This window comes from Stegostoma tigrinum, chromosome 6, assembly GCF_030684315.1.
Source record: "Stegostoma tigrinum isolate sSteTig4 chromosome 6, sSteTig4.hap1, whole genome shotgun sequence".
Lineage (NCBI taxonomy): Eukaryota > Metazoa > Chordata > Chondrichthyes > Orectolobiformes > Stegostomatidae > Stegostoma > Stegostoma tigrinum.
In genome coordinates, this window is record NC_081359.1 from 35,329,239 (window position 1) to 35,350,227 (window position 20,989).

At 39.1% G+C, this 20,989-nt stretch overlaps 1 protein-coding gene across 3 annotated transcripts in view; it reads right to left on the reverse strand.

The window, feature by feature from the left end:
* Positions 1-1,948: 1,948 nt before the first annotated feature.
* slitrk6 (SLIT and NTRK-like family, member 6) overlaps positions 1,949-20,989 on the reverse strand; it is a 32,961-nt gene continuing 13,920 nt past the window's right edge. For 2 of the 3 annotated variants that reach the window (XM_048532630.2, XM_048532632.2), the window contains exon 2: positions 1,949-5,795. In XM_048532630.2, coding sequence (XP_048388587.1) covers positions 3,212-5,779 — 2,568 coding nt within the window. In that variant the 5' untranslated portion in view covers positions 5,780-5,795 and the 3' untranslated portion in view covers positions 1,949-3,211. Of the gene's footprint in view, positions 5,796-14,883; positions 15,084-15,183; positions 15,512-20,989 lie in introns of those variants that run through there. The other variant, XM_048532633.2, reaches the window with a different exon arrangement.

Sequence of the window (20,989 nt, forward strand, 5' to 3'; positions counted from 1 at the left end):
AACTCTTCTGTTAATGTGTTGGTGAGTTTTATGTTCTTTGATTCCATTGAGTGCATCGCTAGACCATTTCAGAGGGCAGTCAAAAAATCAAACTTTGGTTTGGTACCAGAGTACAGGCCAGAATAAAAAAGGATTGTTCCCTAAAGGACATGACTGAACCTGAAAGATATCTTAAAATTTAGGACAATGTGACAACTTCATGCTTTTTTTTCTTATTGCATATTTTGCAAAAACTCTTTCACAGGATGTCAGCAGCATTAATTGCCCACTCCTAATTTTTCAGAGGGCAGTTAAGAGTCAACCGCATTGCTATGGGTTTAGAGTTTGGAGTCACATGTAGGCCTGACTAAGAATGGCAGTTTCCTTCCCTAAAGGACATTAGTGAGCCAGATGGGTTTTTCCCAACAATCAACAGTGGATTCACAGTCCTTGTTAGACTCTTTACTTCCTGCCATTTCTTGAATTCAAAGATCTGCTGTGGCAGAATTTGAGCTCAGGACCCAAAACATTATCTGAGTCTCTGGGTTAAAAGCCCATCAATAATGCCATTGCCCCTCCTAAACTGAACTGAAAGATCCCATAATTCTTGATCCCATTTTCCTCCCTCTCAACTGTTAATCACAAATCACAGAATCCCAACACTGTGGAAACAGACCCTTTGGTCCAACAAGTCCATACGGAACCTCACAGCATCCCACCCAGACCCATTCCTGATAACCCACCTAATCTACACATCCCTGAACACTATGGAAAATTTAGTGTGGCCAATCCACCTAGCCTGTACATCTTTGGACTGTGTGAGGAAACTGGAGCACCCAAAGGAAACCCATGCATACACGGGGAGAATGTGTAAACTCCAAACTCCACACAGACAGTCGCCCGAGAGTGAAATTGAACGCTGGTCCCTGGTGCTGTGAGGCTGCAGTGCTAATCACTGAGCTACCCCCAAGTTAAGTTTGATTTGTTAAGCTATACTTGCATTCTCTGTATTTATTCTATATTTATTTTCAACATGTGCATTCATAGTTTTCATTTTCCATATATGGATGTTGTCGACAATCATTAAATTGATTCTTATTGCTCCTAAAGAAATTGGTGACTAAATTCTTCTTGAAGCACAGTAGCTCATGAGGTGAAGGTACTGTCATAATAAATTAGGAAGGAAATGCAGGATTTCGACCTCCAGCAATGAAGGAATTGATATACACATTAGGGTGGTCAGGGCATGGAAACCTTCTTGGAGATGCTCATCAGTGTAATCAAATAGAATAAAGAACATAGTGCAACAGTTACAGAGAAGGTGGAGAAGCAGATCAGATTTAATATGAGAAAGGTCCATTCATAAGTCTGATAACAGAGAGAAAGAAGCTTTTCTTGAAACTGTTGATATGTTTTCAAGCTTTTATATCTCATGGAAGAGAATGTAAGAGTGTATAACCAGAGTGGGAGGGATCTTTGATTATGTTGGCTGCTTTCCTGAGGTAGCAGGAGGTGTCAACGGAGTTGATGGAAGGAAGGCTGGTTTTTGTGATGGACCTGGCTGCATTCACAATTCCCTGTAATTCTTGCAGTCTTTGGCAAAGCAGTTAGCACACCCAGCTGTGAAGCAGCCAGATAAGATGCTTACTATGGTGCATTTATAACAATTCCACACCTTTCTGCAATTAATTTCAATGCAAAAGCCGATTAAAGCTGTGTGAATGGCTTAAGTAAGCCAAACAAGTAATGATGTGCATAAAGTTAAAGGCTTGGTGTGGGCAACCCACTATGATAAACTGTGGACAGTGAAAATGGTCAGGACTATAGGATAAAAACATTGAATGTTACCATTGAGCTCCTCCCATTACAGTCATTGTAACTGTACCAAAATTGCCCATGAAATACTACTGGCAGTAGTAAAGATGGTTGGTGAGACGTGAATGGTTGCAGTGCTGGGGGAATTTCTAGTATAGAGCAAGCTGACATGGGCAGCAGGAATAAGTTAGCTTCATAGCAGCTGTGAGGCAGAATGGAAAGACATGATAAAGGAACGGCTTATTTTATCAGAGATAATTATTTTTATCCTGACTTTATTTCAACTAGAAGTTCAGTGCGCATTTTTTTTACAAGAAAGGCACCCCTGATTTTTTTGCAAAACTGTACAGAATAAATAGCTTACAGAATCTTACATTTTTGTAACTTAAAAAATATCTTGCAGAGTTCAATATAGTATTTGAAACAAATTGCATCCTTCAGCATTTTGGTCTTTGTGTGCTTCTTATTTTGACCCTATATGTGTCAGCTTTTAACCTTTGAGTGGTTAGAAGATTTGCAAATGAAAAGAACAACTTATTTTCTTTAAATTTCTCTCAAAATAAAAAAAAGTCAATGGAGTCCCAGGCTTGGAGGACCTGTGAATGCCCAATGATATAAATGATGGAAGAGAAACTTCACAAAGAGGAAAATGATACAGTCTAAATACAGTGTGCAGCCAGCTCTGTGTCTGCTTCATACAGTAGATATTACAGACTCGCAGGTTTTCAAGTACAAACTATAGATTAGAACGTAAATTAAAATCCAGCAGCATCAGAAGATTGGATTGTCAGAAGTCATGAAACATACCCCAATATCAATGAAATTGTAACAGAAGACTGTTAGAATATACATTAAATAAAATGAAATTAAGCAAAGTTGCTCATTTACATTGAATGAATAAGTCAATTTTTTTTGTTACATGCAATTATTACTGTTGTTTTGGGAATCCAGTTCCATGATTTCATGTCCACTTTTTTCACGAAAACTGCAAATCAGTAGCCTTGAAAATAAGGCTCCCATTAAATGCGCATACAAGCAGTAATCACACCTTCAGGTTACCTCTTTTAACCACCATTGGCTCACATGATAACATTTTTAGTCTATATTAATAGGATTGTCTTTACAACTACAAAATGATCGTCCTGTCGCTTAATAAAGCTTTGTGCTTACGATTGCACACAGTCTCTGCATACTGTGAAACAAACACTGCTGACAGTTACTGCACAGGCATCTGCATTCTCAATGGCTGTTCCCAATGGTTTGTCTATCGATCCCTGAGATTAATAAGGATTACTGCTGTATTTTGTGTAGAAAAAAAAAGAACCATCTGTAAAGGCACTAATGTCTGAGAATAGCAAATGAGCTCATTTATCACAATGTAACAACCATGATAAAAATGTTAATGTCCTTCCAGAAATCATGGCTGGTTTAATGCTGTCTGTTGTTCTAGTACCTCTAGGTAGTCAGGCTCAGCCTGTAGTTTTGCTTTCAGCTCAAAATACTCATTTTTTGTCTCTTCCACCACAACCTTTTTAGGTCTCGAGTACATGATTGCTTCCATCAGTTTCAGCTCTTCATGTCTTGATGGATAACGAACATCGAGTTCTGATTGTAGAGGTGGGATATTTTTCTTCAAATATTCAGTGATTCCAATTTGTTGAAGCTCCCTTTCTTTCTCAAGCATATTTCTATACATTGAACCAGGATCACAGAGGGGTATAAATTCTGGGGTCTGCTCCATTACACCGAATTTGGAACCTGTGAGCATAGAATTCTTTTCTCTCATCATGTGACTCCTGTATATCATTTTGGGTTCAATTCCATCCTTGTTTTCATTTTCTAGCTCTACATCTCTTATGTTGTAAGGACGGCTTCTGCACACTGGACCAATTGAATTAATTGTATGCTGCTCGTATACATTTCCATCTGGTCTTTCTTCTGTATGGTGCGTCCTCTTGTGTCCATATACACTATACTGAACATGCAATGGACTGCAGTCCTGCACTGGAGTAGTTTTTTGTTTCTTTTTTGATCTCCTCCGACGATGGAGCACAAGAACCACTATTCCAGCTGCACTAAACACAATCAAAATGAATACCGCCAACATGCTAAGGATCAAAACAGAAAGTGGCACTGTGTCCATGATAGAATTCAAAAGGCTGGAGGCTGTACTTGTGGCTACTGTAACTAGGTTGATATCATTTGACTGTGTTGGCGCAACCAGGTCATTTATTAATCCAGGACATATCAATTCATTATTTAACATTTTCAAATCTTTCTTGGCGAACTTCTCAGGAGATTCACACATGATCTCACTCACAGTTACATTTTTACTGAGTTTTTCCATCCATTGCTTCAAGCTTACCAAGTCACAAGTACAATCCCATGGATTATCTTCTAGGTCAATTTGAACTAGAAACTCGAGTTGATCAATCACATTGCTGACAGGAAGATGCATAAAATGGTTATGTTTAAGATTGAGCCGTAAAAGTGGAACACCAGAAAATATATATGGAGGAAAACTATGAAGGAGGTTATTATTCAAATATAAGACCTTGAGCTGTGGTAGAACACTGAACGTCCCTGGTAATATCTCTTTAATTGTATTGTGTTCCAGATACAAGTACTGGAGGCACTGGAGCCCAATGAACATTTCTTTTGTTAATCTCACAATACCATTCCCATTCAAATATATCTTGTGGAGATTGGTGAGGTTGGCAAAAGCACCATCCTCGATTAGTGTTATTCGGTTGTTGCCTAAATGTAGTAAATCCAAGCTGCCATATTCCAGAAGATCATATTTTGTCACAGACTGGATAATGTTATCAGTCAGATAAAGTTTTATTGGATTTGGGGGACTAGGCACAAGGTCCATTAAACTCTTAATGTTTCTTCCTTGACATTTCATTATTTGTCCAACATTTGGCTGTGTGCTGCAATGACAAGTTGTTGTGCAGGGTGATTTTGGGTGTGATCCAGGCTTTGATACAGGAATTTTACCATCATCCTGTCCATCAGGCAGTGGAATAAATGGATCCTTTTCAGGTTCTTTAATAACTGACTTATTTGCATTGTGAATGTTGATGTGAGTGTTATCAGCAGCTGGAGTCACCACCAAATGGATTGAATTTATGGGCTCTTCAAAGTCAGTACCAGACCCCATTGGGCAAATCTCAGTGATGGATGTTTTAATTAAAACCTTGCCTTTCAGTCGAAGTGGGTGCATACAAACAACATTGCCAATATTAGACTGGGGAGGCATGTTTTCCAGCCACGATCTGAGTGGCAATAAATCACAGTCGCATTTCCATGGATTATCTTCCAGCTGAAGTTCCATTATTCTGCCAATGTGCTCCAGCAGACCAACATAAGGAAGTGAATCTAACTGATTTCCACGAAGGTCCAGATGGGTCAGAGGCACAAAGCGGAAGATGTTGGTGGGCAGAAAAGAGATTGCATTGTCGTTCAGGATTAGCACTTTTAACCGGTGCAGTTTGCTGAATGCGCCAGGCTCAATAATGTGGATTAAATTATTGTCCGCCTGAAGGAATTCCAAATATTCCAATCCTCGAAATGTGCCCTCTCGTAGCACTTCCAAATAATTGCCATTTATATGTAAGCGCTTCAAAGAACTAAGGCCAGTGAAAATCCCAGCTTCCAAGTCTTGCAGATTATTTTTGCCCAGATGTAATGATAAAGCGTTCTTAAAGTTGAGAAAGCCATCACGATATAATCTGGTCACGAAGTTTTCCTGTAGGTTAAGATTATAGGTACATGTTTGGGGTGGCTTTATTTGGGATATTTCAGTAATGTCTCTGCTTTGACAATTTATGTGCAGCAAACCATCTCTCTCTTCACAGGAGCAAAGATTCTCACACACTTCTTTATCAGAAGGATCTGCCTTCTGGGAATTTATTGAAACTAAAACTGTACTTAGAACAAGAATCCAGGTCAGCATTTTTGTTGAATTGAAGTTCATCAACATTTCACAGTAGCAGTATCTGTAAGAGAGAGGGAAAAAAAAATAAGTTCACTTAAATTTACAGTGTTTAAAGTACAAAATGTCTTTTGATTTAATGTAATCATAAAATCTTTAATGGGAAGTTATATTATAATGAACAGGATCATGTTCTCAGGCATATTTGTATTGCAAATGCACTGTTTTTGTTAAGCAGTTTCTGCTCCACGTACATGGTCACATGAAATGCAATCTGGGAGTCAGCAGTCACTTGATTCAACAAGGACTATTGCCTTGTACAGTTACCATATGGAGGGTAACTGTAAATCATTGCTACCTAGTGGAATTCTCAAAAGTATGTGGCATAGGTCCCCAAGAATAGTAAAAGACAAGTGCTTTCTTTCACTTGGTATGAATATCACTGGGAAGATTAGCATTTGTTACCCACCCCGAATTGCCCTTGAACTGGATGACGTGCTTGGCCACTTCAGACAGCATTTCGGATAAGAATCAACCGCATTACAATGAGTCTCAAGTCACCTATAGATACTAAATTTCCTTCCTTAAAAGAACATTAATGAAATTTTATCACAATCAATGCTACATTCATAGACACCATTACTGAGACACATTTTCAATTCAAGGTTTATTAATTTAATTCAAATTCCACCCTCTACCATAGCAGGATTTGAACTCACATCCTTAGATTATTAGTCTGAGTCTCTAGATGACTAATCTAGTCATGCCATCACTACACCATTGTTTTGTCTTCCAAAAAACGGAAAAGCTAGAAATAGTGATCTTCTAAAATATTTCGGGGTCCATGTAAGCATTAAATTGTCATTGGCCATAATTAATCAAATGAGTTTTATATCTGGAGAATTGTAATGCAAAGTTATATAGTTCTATGAAACTATAGATCATAACTGGAGCATTATTTTCAGTCCTAGGTACCACTCACCTCAGATGGAGTGCAACATATACTTGGCAACAGAGTGGTACTTGTACTCTAAAGCAGAGATTAAGATGCGTATCATTTGGATTTTAAAAGATTGTGAGAACATTTGAGCAAAGGTTTCATATTATAATGGGGTGCTGTTAGGGTATATGGAGAAAAAGTTATTTTACCAACAGAACTCTAAGTCGAGGGCCATACCCTAACAACTCAAGCCAGGGTAAAGATAAGAAATAATTTCACACAAAGTCTCAGTTTGCAGGTGTGGGTGGGACGGGCTAACATTTCAATAGCATTTATTACAGGTTTGGGCTTTTGGAGTTCTAACTTAAACATAAGGGTATGTTTGCAGTTAACAATTAGCTTTAAAAATCTATAATACCCATAACTCCAAGTGAAAGGAATTTACCTAGTGTTCCTTGAGAAGCTCCCAGAAGGCTTAGTGGAAGAACATTACAGATTCTGAACAAAACAAAATCCCAAAGAACTGTGGGTGTTGGAAATCAAAAAGCAAAACAACAAATAAAAAATTGCTGTCAAAACTCAACAGACCAGCAGGAGCTATGGACAGAAAGCAGTCAACTAACTAGATCCAGTGACCCTTCTTCAGAGCTGATTGTAACAATGAACAGATTGGTTTATATGCTGAAGATGGTGTGGGAGAGGAATAAAAGATAGGTTGAGATGGAGCCCACAGACAGAACAACGGTTGAGCAGACAAAGGAATGGGTAATAGCCAACTGCTGTCTTCTCTCTCTGAGCTCCAACCCTACCCATCTTTGTTTCTCCCTCAACTCCCTCCCACCCCCCTTCGCCCCCATCCTTGCCTTCAGCATACATACCAACTGTTTTTGTTTGGTACAATCAGTTCTGAAGAAGGGTGACTAGACCTGAAGCATTAATTGTTCGATGATAATAAAATGTGAGGCTGGATGAACACAGCAGGCCAAGCAGCATCTCAGGAGCACAAAAGCTGACGTTTCGGGCCTAGACCCTTCATCATTGTTCTTTCTCTTTACAAATGCTGCAGGGCATGCCAAGTTTCTCCGGTGAATTCTGTTCCAGATTCTGAATTTTATTTTTCAGTCTGTGTTGGGAAATCATTTGAGAGAGATGCAAAGATCAACCTCCAGAGTACTGAGAAATCTTTTGATGGAGTAATATGTGCCAAACAGCACTCCTATGTAAAAAAATATAAAGCAATGAAACAGTTTTGGATTAATAAATTATTACGAATCCCAGACTGGAGGATTAGGAGACAGTCAGTCTAAAAGGAGTGAAGATAAGTTTTTTAAATTTTTTTTTTGTTGGAAGAAAACACTGGAAGGAAGCGAGCCAACTAGTATAATAAGAAAAAGAATATTTATTATGAGTTATTTACAGTTTCAGCAGATGAGTTGAAATCTTAATTGTTTTACTACTTTGATGGGTGTAAAGAGAGCAGAAGCTTGGAAATGAGCAAAACTATGTCTTGCTAGAAATATATCACTAGATGTTATTAGCATTCTAGTAATGTTTGTGAACCATACCATGGTGTATTGATTCAGCTACAAAGCTGTTGTTTCTGTTCAATCTACAAACAGTGTTTGGGTGATTTCCACTGTGTGTTTAAAATTCCTTGAATCTTGAGTTGTAAGGCAATAAGTGTTCTTTTTTCTTGTCTGTCCTTATTTTAGTTGTCACACTTTTTTTATTTCACTCTTAAAACTAAGACACTGTGCTCTTATGTTTTAATAAAAGATCATTTCAGTGAGAACAAAATAAACAGAAAATTTATGATCAATCAGGGAACTGACTAATCTGGTGTGAACATCAACTGTGATGACAACTGGGTCTACTAGATTAGAACAATTCATTCTTAGGATTTGGCCATTATTGGCTAGACCTACATTTATTTCTCGACACTAAATGGTCTTGAGGAAGCAACAATGAGCTCCCTGCTTGAAGCACTGCAGTTTGTACAGCTGTGAGTAAGTAAATTCCAGGATTTTGACCCAGTGACAATAAACAAAGGATGATATATCTCCAAGTCAGGACAGTATGTCATTTCGAGGAGAGCTTCTCTATGGTTGCATTCCCAAGCATCTGCTGTCCTTGTCCTTACCGGTGGGAGGAGTTGTGGCTTTAGAAGTTGACATTGAAGTACCCTTGGTAAGATGCTAAAGTACATTTTGTACATGGTATACCACTCCCATTATACATCAGTGGTGGAAGGAGTCAATATTGAAGGCGGTAGATCCCAATTAAGTGGGCTGCTTTGCTCTGGTTGGTGTTGAACTTTTTGAGTGTTGTTGGAGCTGTAAGTGGAGAGTATTGCATCATACTCTGGGCTTAGAATGCCGGGGTAAGTTACTGACTGCAGAATTCCCAGCATCTGACCTGCTCTTGTAGATGTAGCATTATAAAGCTGAGCTAATTCAGTTTCTTGTCAATAACAACCCCCAGGATATTGATAGTAGGGTATTAATGAAGGTATTATCAGTGAATTAAAAAGGAAGATGGTGAGATTTCCTATTCTTGGGAATAGTCCGTGTCTGGCACTTGCGTGATAAAATGCTGCTTTCCACTTTATTGATCCAAGTATGAATATTCTGAACAAGATCAGGTCTTGCTGCATACGGACACGGATTGCTTTGGTATCTAAGGCATTATATATCATGCTAAACATTATGTAATCATCAGTGAACTTCCCCACTTCTGAACTCATGTTGAAAAGAAGGTCATTAAGCAAGTAGCTGAAGGTGGTTGACCCTCAGACGTTACCTGAGGAGTTCCTGTTGTCGCATTCTGAGAATGAGATAAATAACCTCCAAAAGCCAATATATAATTCTGTGTTAACGCGGTGTGAAGCTGGATGAACACAGCAGGCCAAGCAGCATCAGAGGACCAGGGAAGTTTGATGTTTCGGATCGGGACACTTCTTCAGAAATTTCTGCATTTCTGAAGAAGGCTCCTGACCCGAAACGTCAACCTTTCCTGCTCCTCTGATGCTGCTTGTCCTGCTGTGTTCATCCAGCTTCACACCGTGTTGTCTCAGATTCTCCAGCATCGGGCAGTTCCTAAGATCTTTATATAATTCTGCGTGGCAGGTATTACTCCTAAAAGCAAGGTGTTTTCCCCAAATCCCCACTGACTCCGATTTTACTCAGGCTGATTACTGCTGTACTTAGTCAAATGTTGCCTCGATGTCAAGGCAATCATAAGATTAGGAGGTTACTGGCCCTTGCAAAACACAACTGAGCAACAGCTGCTTTAAAGCACTGTTGGTGGCACCTTCCATAACTGCCAATGCTTGAGAGTGGACCCACTGGATGTTAATTCATTGGACTGTTTCCTTTTTTTTGTTACATTACTAAAGTTAACCAATTTAGGAAACAGCCTGATTTTTGAGATCCTTGCCAACTGCTTTAAGATGGGAATTGCATGCTACCCAAGAAATTATTTCTTTTAAGTGCTCCTTGAAGGCCACAAATGGTGTTTGTGCTCATCACAGCCCCATCAAGGAAGCCTTAGGTTTGCACAGCTCTCAATCTTTAGCTTCCTCACTCTTTCAGTCCTACCAACCTCAAACCTCTCAGCAGCCATGTCGATCGCTGCTGTTTCCTCAGCTTCCTCAACACAGCTTACGGCGAATGCTGACTTGGAACCATCCCCGAGGATGCTGACTAGAGCCTCCTGTGACTGACGTTTCCTCCATATCTCTGATTGGGCTGCTGTTTTGGCCAGGTGCCTGTTGGGAGGCAGCTCAACAACGGCTTAATGAGGCTGTGCTCTTCAGATTGGCACCGCCCTCAATCATCTCAGATTTGTCGATCTCTTTTGTCATCACTCTCTCTGGCTTCACATTAAAATTTGGCATATAAAATCTGAATTGTGATCCTGAGTTCCAAATTTTCTGTGGAGATTTAGTAATAGGAGTCTTTTCAACATTCTCTATGCAAGTTGAAAATAAAAATAAAATAGAGATTTTTCTTAATGAAAGAAATGAAGAATGGTAGATTTTATCATTGGCAACAGAGCTTTTCTTTTTGTACACTGTGATTTCTCAATGCCTTTTCAAGTCCAGTTTGTGTTTATGCCAGGTTTTGCATTGCCAGAAAGTCTTAGCAGCAGTGCTGGAATGCATCAATGAGTGCTTTAATTGGGGGAGGGGAGAATGAGGTCACCATGCTCTATGTGAAAATTACACCTCACTTGCTGAGCACAAATCACTTACATTTATATTCCAGCGTTATGCACAATTTAATTCAAAAAGTAAGTTGCAAAAAGAAAATGTCAGTCATCTGTTTTTGATTGGTGTGTGTGTGTGTGTGTGTGTGTGTGTGTGTGTGTGCGTGCGTGCATGTGTTTGTGTGTGCGTGTGTGATATTTGTAAACCATCTGTATTCGTCTATGTGCGCTAGGGAGTGGTTGAGCGGAGAGACTCTATATTTTTTGACAAAATGATCATGGGTAGTATTGATAATTGACATAATTTATGAGCATGTCAGTTCTAGGTTTTTTAAAGTTAATTCTCATAAAAAACATGACTGGGTTGTCAGGGCAAGTTCTGCTTGGATTAAGGAGATGGGGAATGTGCAGGTGTTTTGTTTCAATTTTCACAGTAGAAGACAGTCATAATATCCCAGAGATAGCTGCAAATCTGGAAATGTAACAGAGAGAGCATTTCACTCCAACTACAATCACTACAAAATAGCACTGATTAAATTGTGGAAATTGCAGGCTGACAAGTTCCTTCATTCTAGGGTCTTGAAAGAAGTGAGATGGCTGTTGTGTCAGGTTTATTTTTCCAACATTATCTACTGGGATATTAACATTAGATTAGAAAATAGAGAACATTACACCTTATGCAAAAAGGCAAGAGAGAAAATCAGGAATCTCTGAACTGGTTAGCTTAATTTCTGTCACAGGGAAGATGTACAAAATTATTATTACAGATACTATAGCAAGACTCTTAACAGATGCTTATACTTGGGCAAAATCAACATAGCTTTGTGAAAGCAAAATCATGTTACATTAAAATCAGGATATATTGTTTTTACAGTTCCAGAAGGTATTTAATATGATGCTACAACAAATATTACTGTGAAAAGTAAAAGCTCATCATTTGAATGGTATAATACTGGCATGGATAGATGTTTGCTAGCTCACACGAAACAAAGATTCAGCATTAAATAGATATTTTAAAAGTTTGTAAAATGTAATGAGCGGTTATGCCACAGGGGTCAATGCTGAGAAACAACTTCATGCAGTTTATATAAATGACTTAGAGGAAGGCACTAAATTTGTTGCTGCCAAAGTCTCTGATGACACATTAGTCGTTAGAAAAATAAATTGTAAAGAAGACGTAAGGAGGCTATAATGTGGCTGGACAAAGATCACGCAAATATGGTATGTTTTGTGAAAATGTGAATTTGTCCATATTGGAAGCAATAAAATAAAAGGAGCATTTTACCTAAATGTTGGAGGATTGCAAAGTTCCGAGATGCAGGGGGATCTAAGTGTCCTTGTCCGTGAATCATAAAAGATTAGTATGATGCACAGAAAAATGTTTAGAAAAAATACTAGTAACAGAATGTCACTGTTCACTGTGAGGACAATTGAATATAAAAGCAGGGAGAGTACGCTTCAGTAAGACAGGACATTTATGAGGCCACATTTGCAGTGCTGTGCACTGTATTAGTCTCATTACTTGAAGAAGAACATAAATGTGATGACAGCAGTTCAAAGAAGGTTTACCAGACTAATACCTGAAATGTCCAGATGGCCTTAAGCACAGTAGCTGGTCAAGTTAAGCTTGTACCCACTTGAACTTGGAACATGAAGAGGTAGTTTGATTGAAGCTTTTAAGCTCCTGAGGTGTCTTGATAGGTCGGATGTGGAATGAAATTTCCCACTCAAGGAATAGTCTAGAAGTTGCTGTTTAAAAAAATGGTGTGGCCCACTGAAGACAGAGTTGAGGAGATTTGTTCTCTCACTGAGTTTTGTGAATCTTTGCAGCTTTGAGGAAATAGAGTCTTTAAATACTTTTAAGACACATGTGGATAGACTCTTGATAAGAAAAGCGATGAAAGATTATCAAAGTTAGGTGGAAATGTAATCAAGTAAACTGTGATCTTCTTGTATAGTGGCGAAGACACAATGGGCTTAGTGCCCTCTCCCTGCTTCTAATTCATATGCTCAGATTATTTGTGTCGAGAATATTAATGTTCCAGTCATCCACTCTATTTCCTCAGAGAGCTGGAAGATGATTTTGTTCCAGGCCTATTCTATTTCCTTTCGAATTACTAATCATCTCGACTTCGACCAGCCTCATTGGCAGCAGGTAGGAGGTCTTCACCACATTTTGTGCGAAATAATTTCCTCACATGGCCCTATATTGTTTTCTCAAAACCATAAACTTTTATCCCCTACTCCTTATACAATTAATGGGATCAACTTTTCTCGAGTAACTTCTGCAAAACTCTGCTAATTTTGTACATCTCGATAAAATTTTCTCATGACTTTGCTTTGAGAAGAACAACCCAGCTTCTCAAAACTAACAATGTCACCAGAGTCCGTCATCTCTGGTAAATCCCCTCCACACCCTGTCAAGCTTATTCACATGATTCCAGAACTGGTTGCAACACTCTTACTGGGGACAAACTGTAGGTTTATAAATGCTTAGCATATGTTCATGATTTTTGTGCTCAATAACCTTTACTTAGGAAGTCTAGGGTCCCATATGCTTTGCTAACTACTCTTTTGGCATGTGCTGTCTCCTTCAAAAATCAATGCACATAAACATGCTGAATTTTACCATTGCCTCCTTATCCTTTCTGCCAAAATCATCTCACTCTTCTTGATATAAATTCCATCTGTCTTTTGTCTATTCATTGGCCAGCCTTTCTATGCTCTGTTGCAGTTGATCAATATCATCCTTACTGGCTGCCACAATTTATACCTAGGAGCACAGGAATGTAAGGAATAGAAGTCAACTGTTCAGCCCAATATTCAGTGAAATGTTTGGGTTTCTGTATCAACCCAAATTCCTATCATGATATCCCTGAAAGCTACTGGTCTCAAGAAACTTGTTGATTTCTGTCTTGAACATTCTCAATGATTGGAGTTCACAGTTCTGTAGGATAAAAAAATCCAAGAATTCCCCACTCTCTAAAAGAAGAAATTCCTTACCTCCATCTTAAATAACAGACCCCTTATCCTGAGATTATATCTCCTGGTTATAAACCAGGGTAAACAAACTATCTGCATCCAGCTTGTCATGACCTAGAAGGATTTTACAAGTTCAAATGAGATCATTCTATAAAACTAGAGAGAATACAGACATTGCATTTACCTTATCACAAGTACATCCTTCTTTTGATAAGGAATCCAAAACTATACACGATATTCTAGGAGCAGTTTCACCAAGGCTGTATATAAATACAGCAAGACATCTTAACTTTCGCACAAAATCCCTTTCAAGCAAATGTCAACACAAAATTTGCCTTTCTAATTACTTCTTCCACCTACATGGTAGCTTTTAGTGACTCACGGACAATAACATCCAGATCTTTTTCCATCACTGCTCTTCTCAACCTCTCACCATTTAACAAATATTAAGTCTTTCTGTTTTATTTTTCCTAATGAGAAAACTTCACACTTATTCCTGTGAAATTCCATCTGTAGTACTCCACTAAATATAGCTTTCCAAGCCGAAAATAATCCATTTGATCATAAACACCTCTTTCTATGAACAAATTTCTCAATTCACAATAGTATATTCCCCTTAATACAATGTGGTCTAACTTTTCTCCTGTGGAGGGTCTCGTCAAAAGCCTCTTTCTTAAAATCCAAATATACTATATCCATTGACTTTCCTTTTTGTTGATTGATTGATTGCTTTATTGTCATGTGCACCGGAGTACAGTGAAAAGTTTTGTTCATGAGCAGTACAGACTGATTCATAGTGAGAAAGGATGTATAGATAAAAATGACTTAGAGGCATACAGGTTACAATGCACAGGGCGTGCTCTAGGCAGGATCTAAATTAGCAAGCTCAGCATTATTTAAGGCTAGAGAATCCATTCATCAGTCTGAAAATGTCCAGGAGGAAGCTGTTCCTGAACCTGCTCGTGCATGTTGTTCAGACATCTGTAACTTCTGCCTGATGGAAGAGGTTGTTGGAGATCATTACCGGGGTGCGATGGATCTTTGATGATGTTGGCTGCCTTTCTACAGCAGCATGCCATGTAAATGGAGTCCATGGATGGAAGGCTGGCTCCTGTGATGGACTGAGCCGTGCAGACCAATTTCTGTAGTTTCTTATAGTCCTGGGCAGAGCAGTTGCCACACCAGGCCAGTATGCACCCAGACAGTATGCTTTCAATGTTGCACCTGTAAAAGTTGACGAGAGATCTTATCAAATGACGCCAAATTTCTTGAGCAGCCTGAGGACAAAGTGGCATTGTTGTGCCTTCTTGGCTGTCATACTTACATGCCAGGATAGGTTGTCAGTTATCATCACTCTGAGGAACTTGACGCTCTCCGACCTCAGTTCCATTCATTGTAGATGGGGGTGTGTTCTTATCCTTTCTTTCCGAAGTCAATGATCGGTTCTTTAGTTTGTCGACGTTGAGGAGAGGTTGTTTTCATTGCACCACTTTATCAAAACCCTCTAACTCCCTTCTGTATTTCGACTTGTGATTGTTGGATATCCATCCCACTATGGTGGTATTAATGTTATAAGTAATATCTTCCAAAATCTTAAACGACCTTGTCAAACATGAGATAACAAAGTGTGGCGCTGGATGATCACAGCAGGCCAAGCATCATCTTTGGAGAACAAAAGCTGACATTTCAGGCCTAGAAAAGTACCTTTCTGATGAAGGATCTAGGCCCGAAATGTCAGCTTTTGTGGTCCTAAGATGCTGCTTGGCCTGCTGTGTTCATCCAGCTTCACACTTTATTATCTCGGATTCTCCAGCATCTGCAGTTCCTATTATCTCTGATACACTTTTAATCTCACTGCGAAACCTCTTCCAGGGATGCCTAACCTGAAGAAGTTACCGTCCTCCTTCTGGGCTTTTCTGATGAAGGGTCTAGGCCCGAAATATCAGCTTTTGTGTTCCTAAGATGCTGCTTAGCCTGCTGTGTTCATCCAGCTCCACACTTTGTTATCTCGGATTCTCCAGCATCTGCAGTTCCCATTATCTTTGTGAAAGATGATTTTCCTTTCACACATCCATGCTGACACTGACCAATTTTACTAATAGTATCTAAATATTCAGTTTTCAGAGCCTTTGGTACAGATTCTAACATTTTCCTAATCATGAACATGAAGCTCAGAGGTCCATGGTTCTCCATTCTCTCCCTTCCTCCTTTCTAAAATGGTGGTGTTCCATTTCCTACCATCCAGGCAGCTGGAACCTTTCCATAATCTATAGAAGCACAAAAGACTATCAGTAAAGTATTCACTACTTCTATATGTACCTTTTTTCAAATGCTTTGAGATGAAACTCATCTGGACGAGAAGATTTCTCAACCCTCAATACTGTTTACTTATCATTTATTACCTCTTTACAAACTCTAACCTTTGTTTAGATTTTCCGCTACACAAGTCCTTTGGTTATTTAGCATTTCAATTTTCTTTTGTATTTTATTCCATGAATATACACGCAAAATAACTGTTTGGTTTCCTTGTCATTTTCCTGTTCTCTACTATAAATTCTACTGTCCCTCCCTGCAATCTTTGTAACCTTTCTCCTTCTGCATATTAATAGAAACTCTTGCAGGCTGCCTTTACATTCCTTATTACCATGTATCCCTAATCCCCTATCTTATCGGTTCCTTGATTCTTTGCTGACTCTAAATTTCTACTAATTTCCAGGTTTAATCCTCTTCTGGCTTTCATTTCAACCACTTCCTTTGATCTACTGCAGTCTTTAACTTCTTTCATTAATCTCAGTTGACTCACCTTTTCCTTTGGAAGTTTGTGCTTTGTCAGAATTTATATAAGTTGTTGGCCGAGTAGCATTTTCTTAATTAGTAGTGGCTGCCTATTTAATGTCAAATCTTTAACTGCATTTCCTAATCCACCCCAAACAATTGCCCTCAGTTTCCTTTATTTAGATCTAAGACCCTCAAGTTTCAGAATGAATGTCACATTCTTCTCTCTGATGGTCATGAATCTATGGAACTCTTCATCACAGAGGGCTGAGGAAATTGGGTCATGAAGTACATTTAAGGCTAAGGCAGACACATTTTTAATCAGTGTGAGATGTTATTGGGATAACATCCCATTGATTTCTATATTCTCGATAAATTAATACTCTTTATCTGCTTACACAGAGGTATGCAGACACTGCCTTAAAACTTACTGCCTGAACAGAATTAGGTGTAGAACTTTGTAAATCCGTATCTTCCTACACATAGGTAGAAAGACACAGCCTTAAGCTTTCTGCCTGAATATAATTAGGTGTAAAACTTTGTAAGTCTTTATCTTCCTGCACAGGGGTATATGGAAACTGTCTCAAATAAGATTAGGTGGGCAGCGTTTGCAATGGTGTGAGACTTCTGAGATCCTGCAAAGAATGTAACTTCTGTTTCTGCTAAAGGGGTTAGCGCACTGACTTTTGTTCAAGCCAGTCACTTCGGCAGCTTGAAATTACATTCTGTCACTTCAGCAACTTGAAATCGCCTCCTGCCGTTAGCAGCCACTTCACGAGTGATCAATACTGTATCCAGCTCTCTTTATGTTTTCGTTGTAGTAATTGTTTTTGTATCATGTCATTGTCTGATGTAGTGATTGTTTCATGTATCACGCCAATGTGAGATGTAAAATTGTTTTATGTATTAAGAACTTGATAAGGAATAAAAAGCAGGAACTGTCCGCTGCTCAGGGAGAATCGCTTACAAGACCCTACATTCTATGCCGGGTTGAGTACAGTGATCCTCCATGGCTTGTACTTGCTTTGTAATAAAGGATTTGTGTTTTTCTAAACTGGTCAGTGTCTTGTCATTGCACCAAGTCCGTGAGGGTCTCCGAAAACGAACCTAACAAGTGAACAAATCAAGGATTACAGGGTTAAAGCAAGAAAGTGGAAGAAGAGACTCATAAGATCAACCTCAGTCTAACTGAACAGCAAAGCAGTCTTGATAGGCTGAATGGCCTGCTTTACTCCAACATCTTATGATCTTACATTCAAACTTCATGCAAAATTCAATCATATTATGTCTTCTAATTCCAAAATCTCCATGGTAGCGGTGTTTTTAATCAACTCCTTCTCATTATACAACATCCAATCCAAAATAGCTCAATCGCTACTTGGCTTCTTAACATATCGTTTCAAAAACCATGTTATTCAAAATGTAGGAACTCATCCTCTACAGCGTTAGTACTGACTTTGTTAATGTAGACTATATGTGAATTTAAGTCATCCTTTATAATCACATTACTCATGTAACTGATTTATGCCAAACCTAAAATTGATTGTACTGTCTGTGGCTTGGAAACAACTCCCATCAATATTTCCTCCACTTTGCTGTTTCTCAGCTCTACCCAAACTGATTCTACATCTTGGTCCTTCAATCTCAGATATTATTTTACAAATGTTCTGATCTCGTCTCTTACCAGGTGTGCTATCCCACAACTTTATCCTTGATTCCTCTCTCCCCTAAAATACAGAACATCACTGGATATTCATTTCTCAAATTTGATTGTCCTTAGCTACATTTCTTTAATGCTAATTAAAATGTGCATTTATATCAATTTGTGCATTCAAATAATCATTGATGTTTGCTATGGTTTTGCCTCATTTCCACTTTGGCTCATGGCTCTATTATTCCCTTTACTTCCATTGAATTGCAGTTTAGATTTCATTCCCTGACAGTCCAGTTTAATCCCTGACCAACAGCAACAGCAATAGCAACAGGAAACCTACATATGAGAATGTGTGTGAGTGATAATGGGAACTGCAGATGCTGGAGAATCCAAGATAACAAAGTATGGAGCTGGATGAACACAGCAGGCCAAGCAGCATCTCAGGAGCACAAAAGCTGACGTTTCGGGCCTAGACCCTTCATCAGAGAGGGGGATGGGGAGAGGGAACTGGAATAAATAGGGACCGAGGGGGAGGCGGACCGAAGATGGAGAGAAAACAAGATAGGTAGAGAGGAGAGTATAGGTAAGGAGATAGGGAGGGGATAGGTCAGTCCAAGCCCGCCTCCTTGACATGTCCATCTTCCCTGGACTGACCTATCCCCTCCCTACCTCCTCACCTATACTCTCCTCTCTACCTATCTTGTTTTCTCTGCATCTTCGGTCCGCCTCCCCCTCTCTCCCTATTTATTCCAGTTCCCTCTCCCCATCCCCCTCTCTGATGAAGGGTCTAGGCCCGAAACATCAGCTTTTGTGCTCCTGAGTTGCTGCTTGGCCTGCTGTGTTCATCCAGCTCCACACTTTGTTATCCTACATATGAGAATGTTTGTTCCGATCTTATAAATTGCAAATTATCCTTCCTGCGTAGGTCCCATCTACCCAAAACTGGTCCCTTTGCCCAGTAATTGAAGCCTTATCACACTGGTTTCCAGACTTTTGTTCAATTGCTCAGTTCTCCTTTCTGTATTCTCACTAAAATGTGGGACATGGGTTTACAACTTTGGATGTCTTGCTTTTCAATCTTGTTCTGAGTTTCCTAAAATCCACTTTCAGGACATCATCCTCATTTCTACCTAGATCACTGGTACCAACATGGCGCCTTCCCCAGAAGAATGTCCTACACTGCTCTTTGACAACCTTGACCCAAGCACCAAGGAGGTAATGTATTGTCCTGGAGTCAGGTTGTATAAATTCCTGTCCAATCCCCGATGATAACGATCTGTTATTAGGATTTAACAGGAATGAGATGGATATACTCACGTAGATGATAGATGATGCCAGCTGAAACCAAATGTGTGAACTCAGATTTTTTTGCTAGAGCTTCGTTTCTTCAAATAAACGGATGCACATTGTTTCAGTCACCAGTCCTCTGCATGAGTTAGCACAGATATGCACAACAACCACAATTCACTGTTATCTCCTTTTAAACCAATATTTTATCTAAACTGACACTGAACTTCTTGTTGCATAGGCTTCAATTTGTGAACAAATCTTTTACTGACTTTGCCACGTACTTTCTGAAAGATCATAGAGAAAATATCCAGTGCATTCCCTTCATTAGCCTTCTCTGTTACTTCACTGGAGAAGTTACGAGCTAAGTGTGGAGCACAAGAGAAGTGTGAAGTTATTTTGTTCCACAACTAAACATTTGATTTATGAAAGATTCTTTGTTATTTTACTCCATATTGGAAGCTACAAAGTTTTATCATCCACTTATGATCTGTAACAGATGCTACCTCAGCAGCTTTTTTATTTTTTCCTGTACTGTTTCAGGTGTTTGTCAGCTTTAATAGGATAAAGATGTGAACAGATGTCCTATGCAGTAGTAATGATATACAGTATATACTGTATTGGTTGCTCTCTTGGGTGTTACACATCACCATTATGCAGACATATGTGAGGAAAGCAATTGATCACAGCTCTTTTTCCTTGTCACCCTCACTGCATTGCTGTTGTTAGATGAAAATATCTGAAGCAATGGTAGAAGAGATCCTCTTTTTTTCCACAGGCTATTATACAATGTACCACTTAAATGTTAAGCAGATTCTTTAGTGAGGTTAACATAAAAGCAAAGCATTTGGCCCATACCCCTCTAAACTATGTCTATTCATATACCCATCAAGATACCTTTTGAATGTTGTAATTGTATCAACCTCCATCACTTCCTCTGGCAACTAATTCCATTCATGCACCATCCTCTGGGTGAAAAGTCATCCCTTAGGTCTTTTTTCAAGCTCTCCCATCTCACCTTTAACATATGCCTTCAAGTTTTGGGCTCCCGTACCCTGGGGAAAAGACCTTGAATATTCACCCTATCCATGCCCCTCATGATTTTATAAACTTCTTTAACATTGCCCTACAACTTCCAACTCTCTCAGGAAAAGAGTCCCAGTCCATTCACCCTCTCCTTATAACTGAAACTCTTCAATCTTGGCAACATCCTTGTAAATCTTTTCTGAACCCTTTCAAGTTTCAAGCAAGGAGACTGGAATTGAACACAGTATTCTAAACCAATGTCCTAACCAATGCCCTGTACAGCTGCAACATTACCTCCAAACTCCAATACTTGATGCACTGACCAAGACGGTGAGTGTAAAAAACACCTTCTTCATTACCCTGTCTACCTGCAACTGTACTTTCAAGG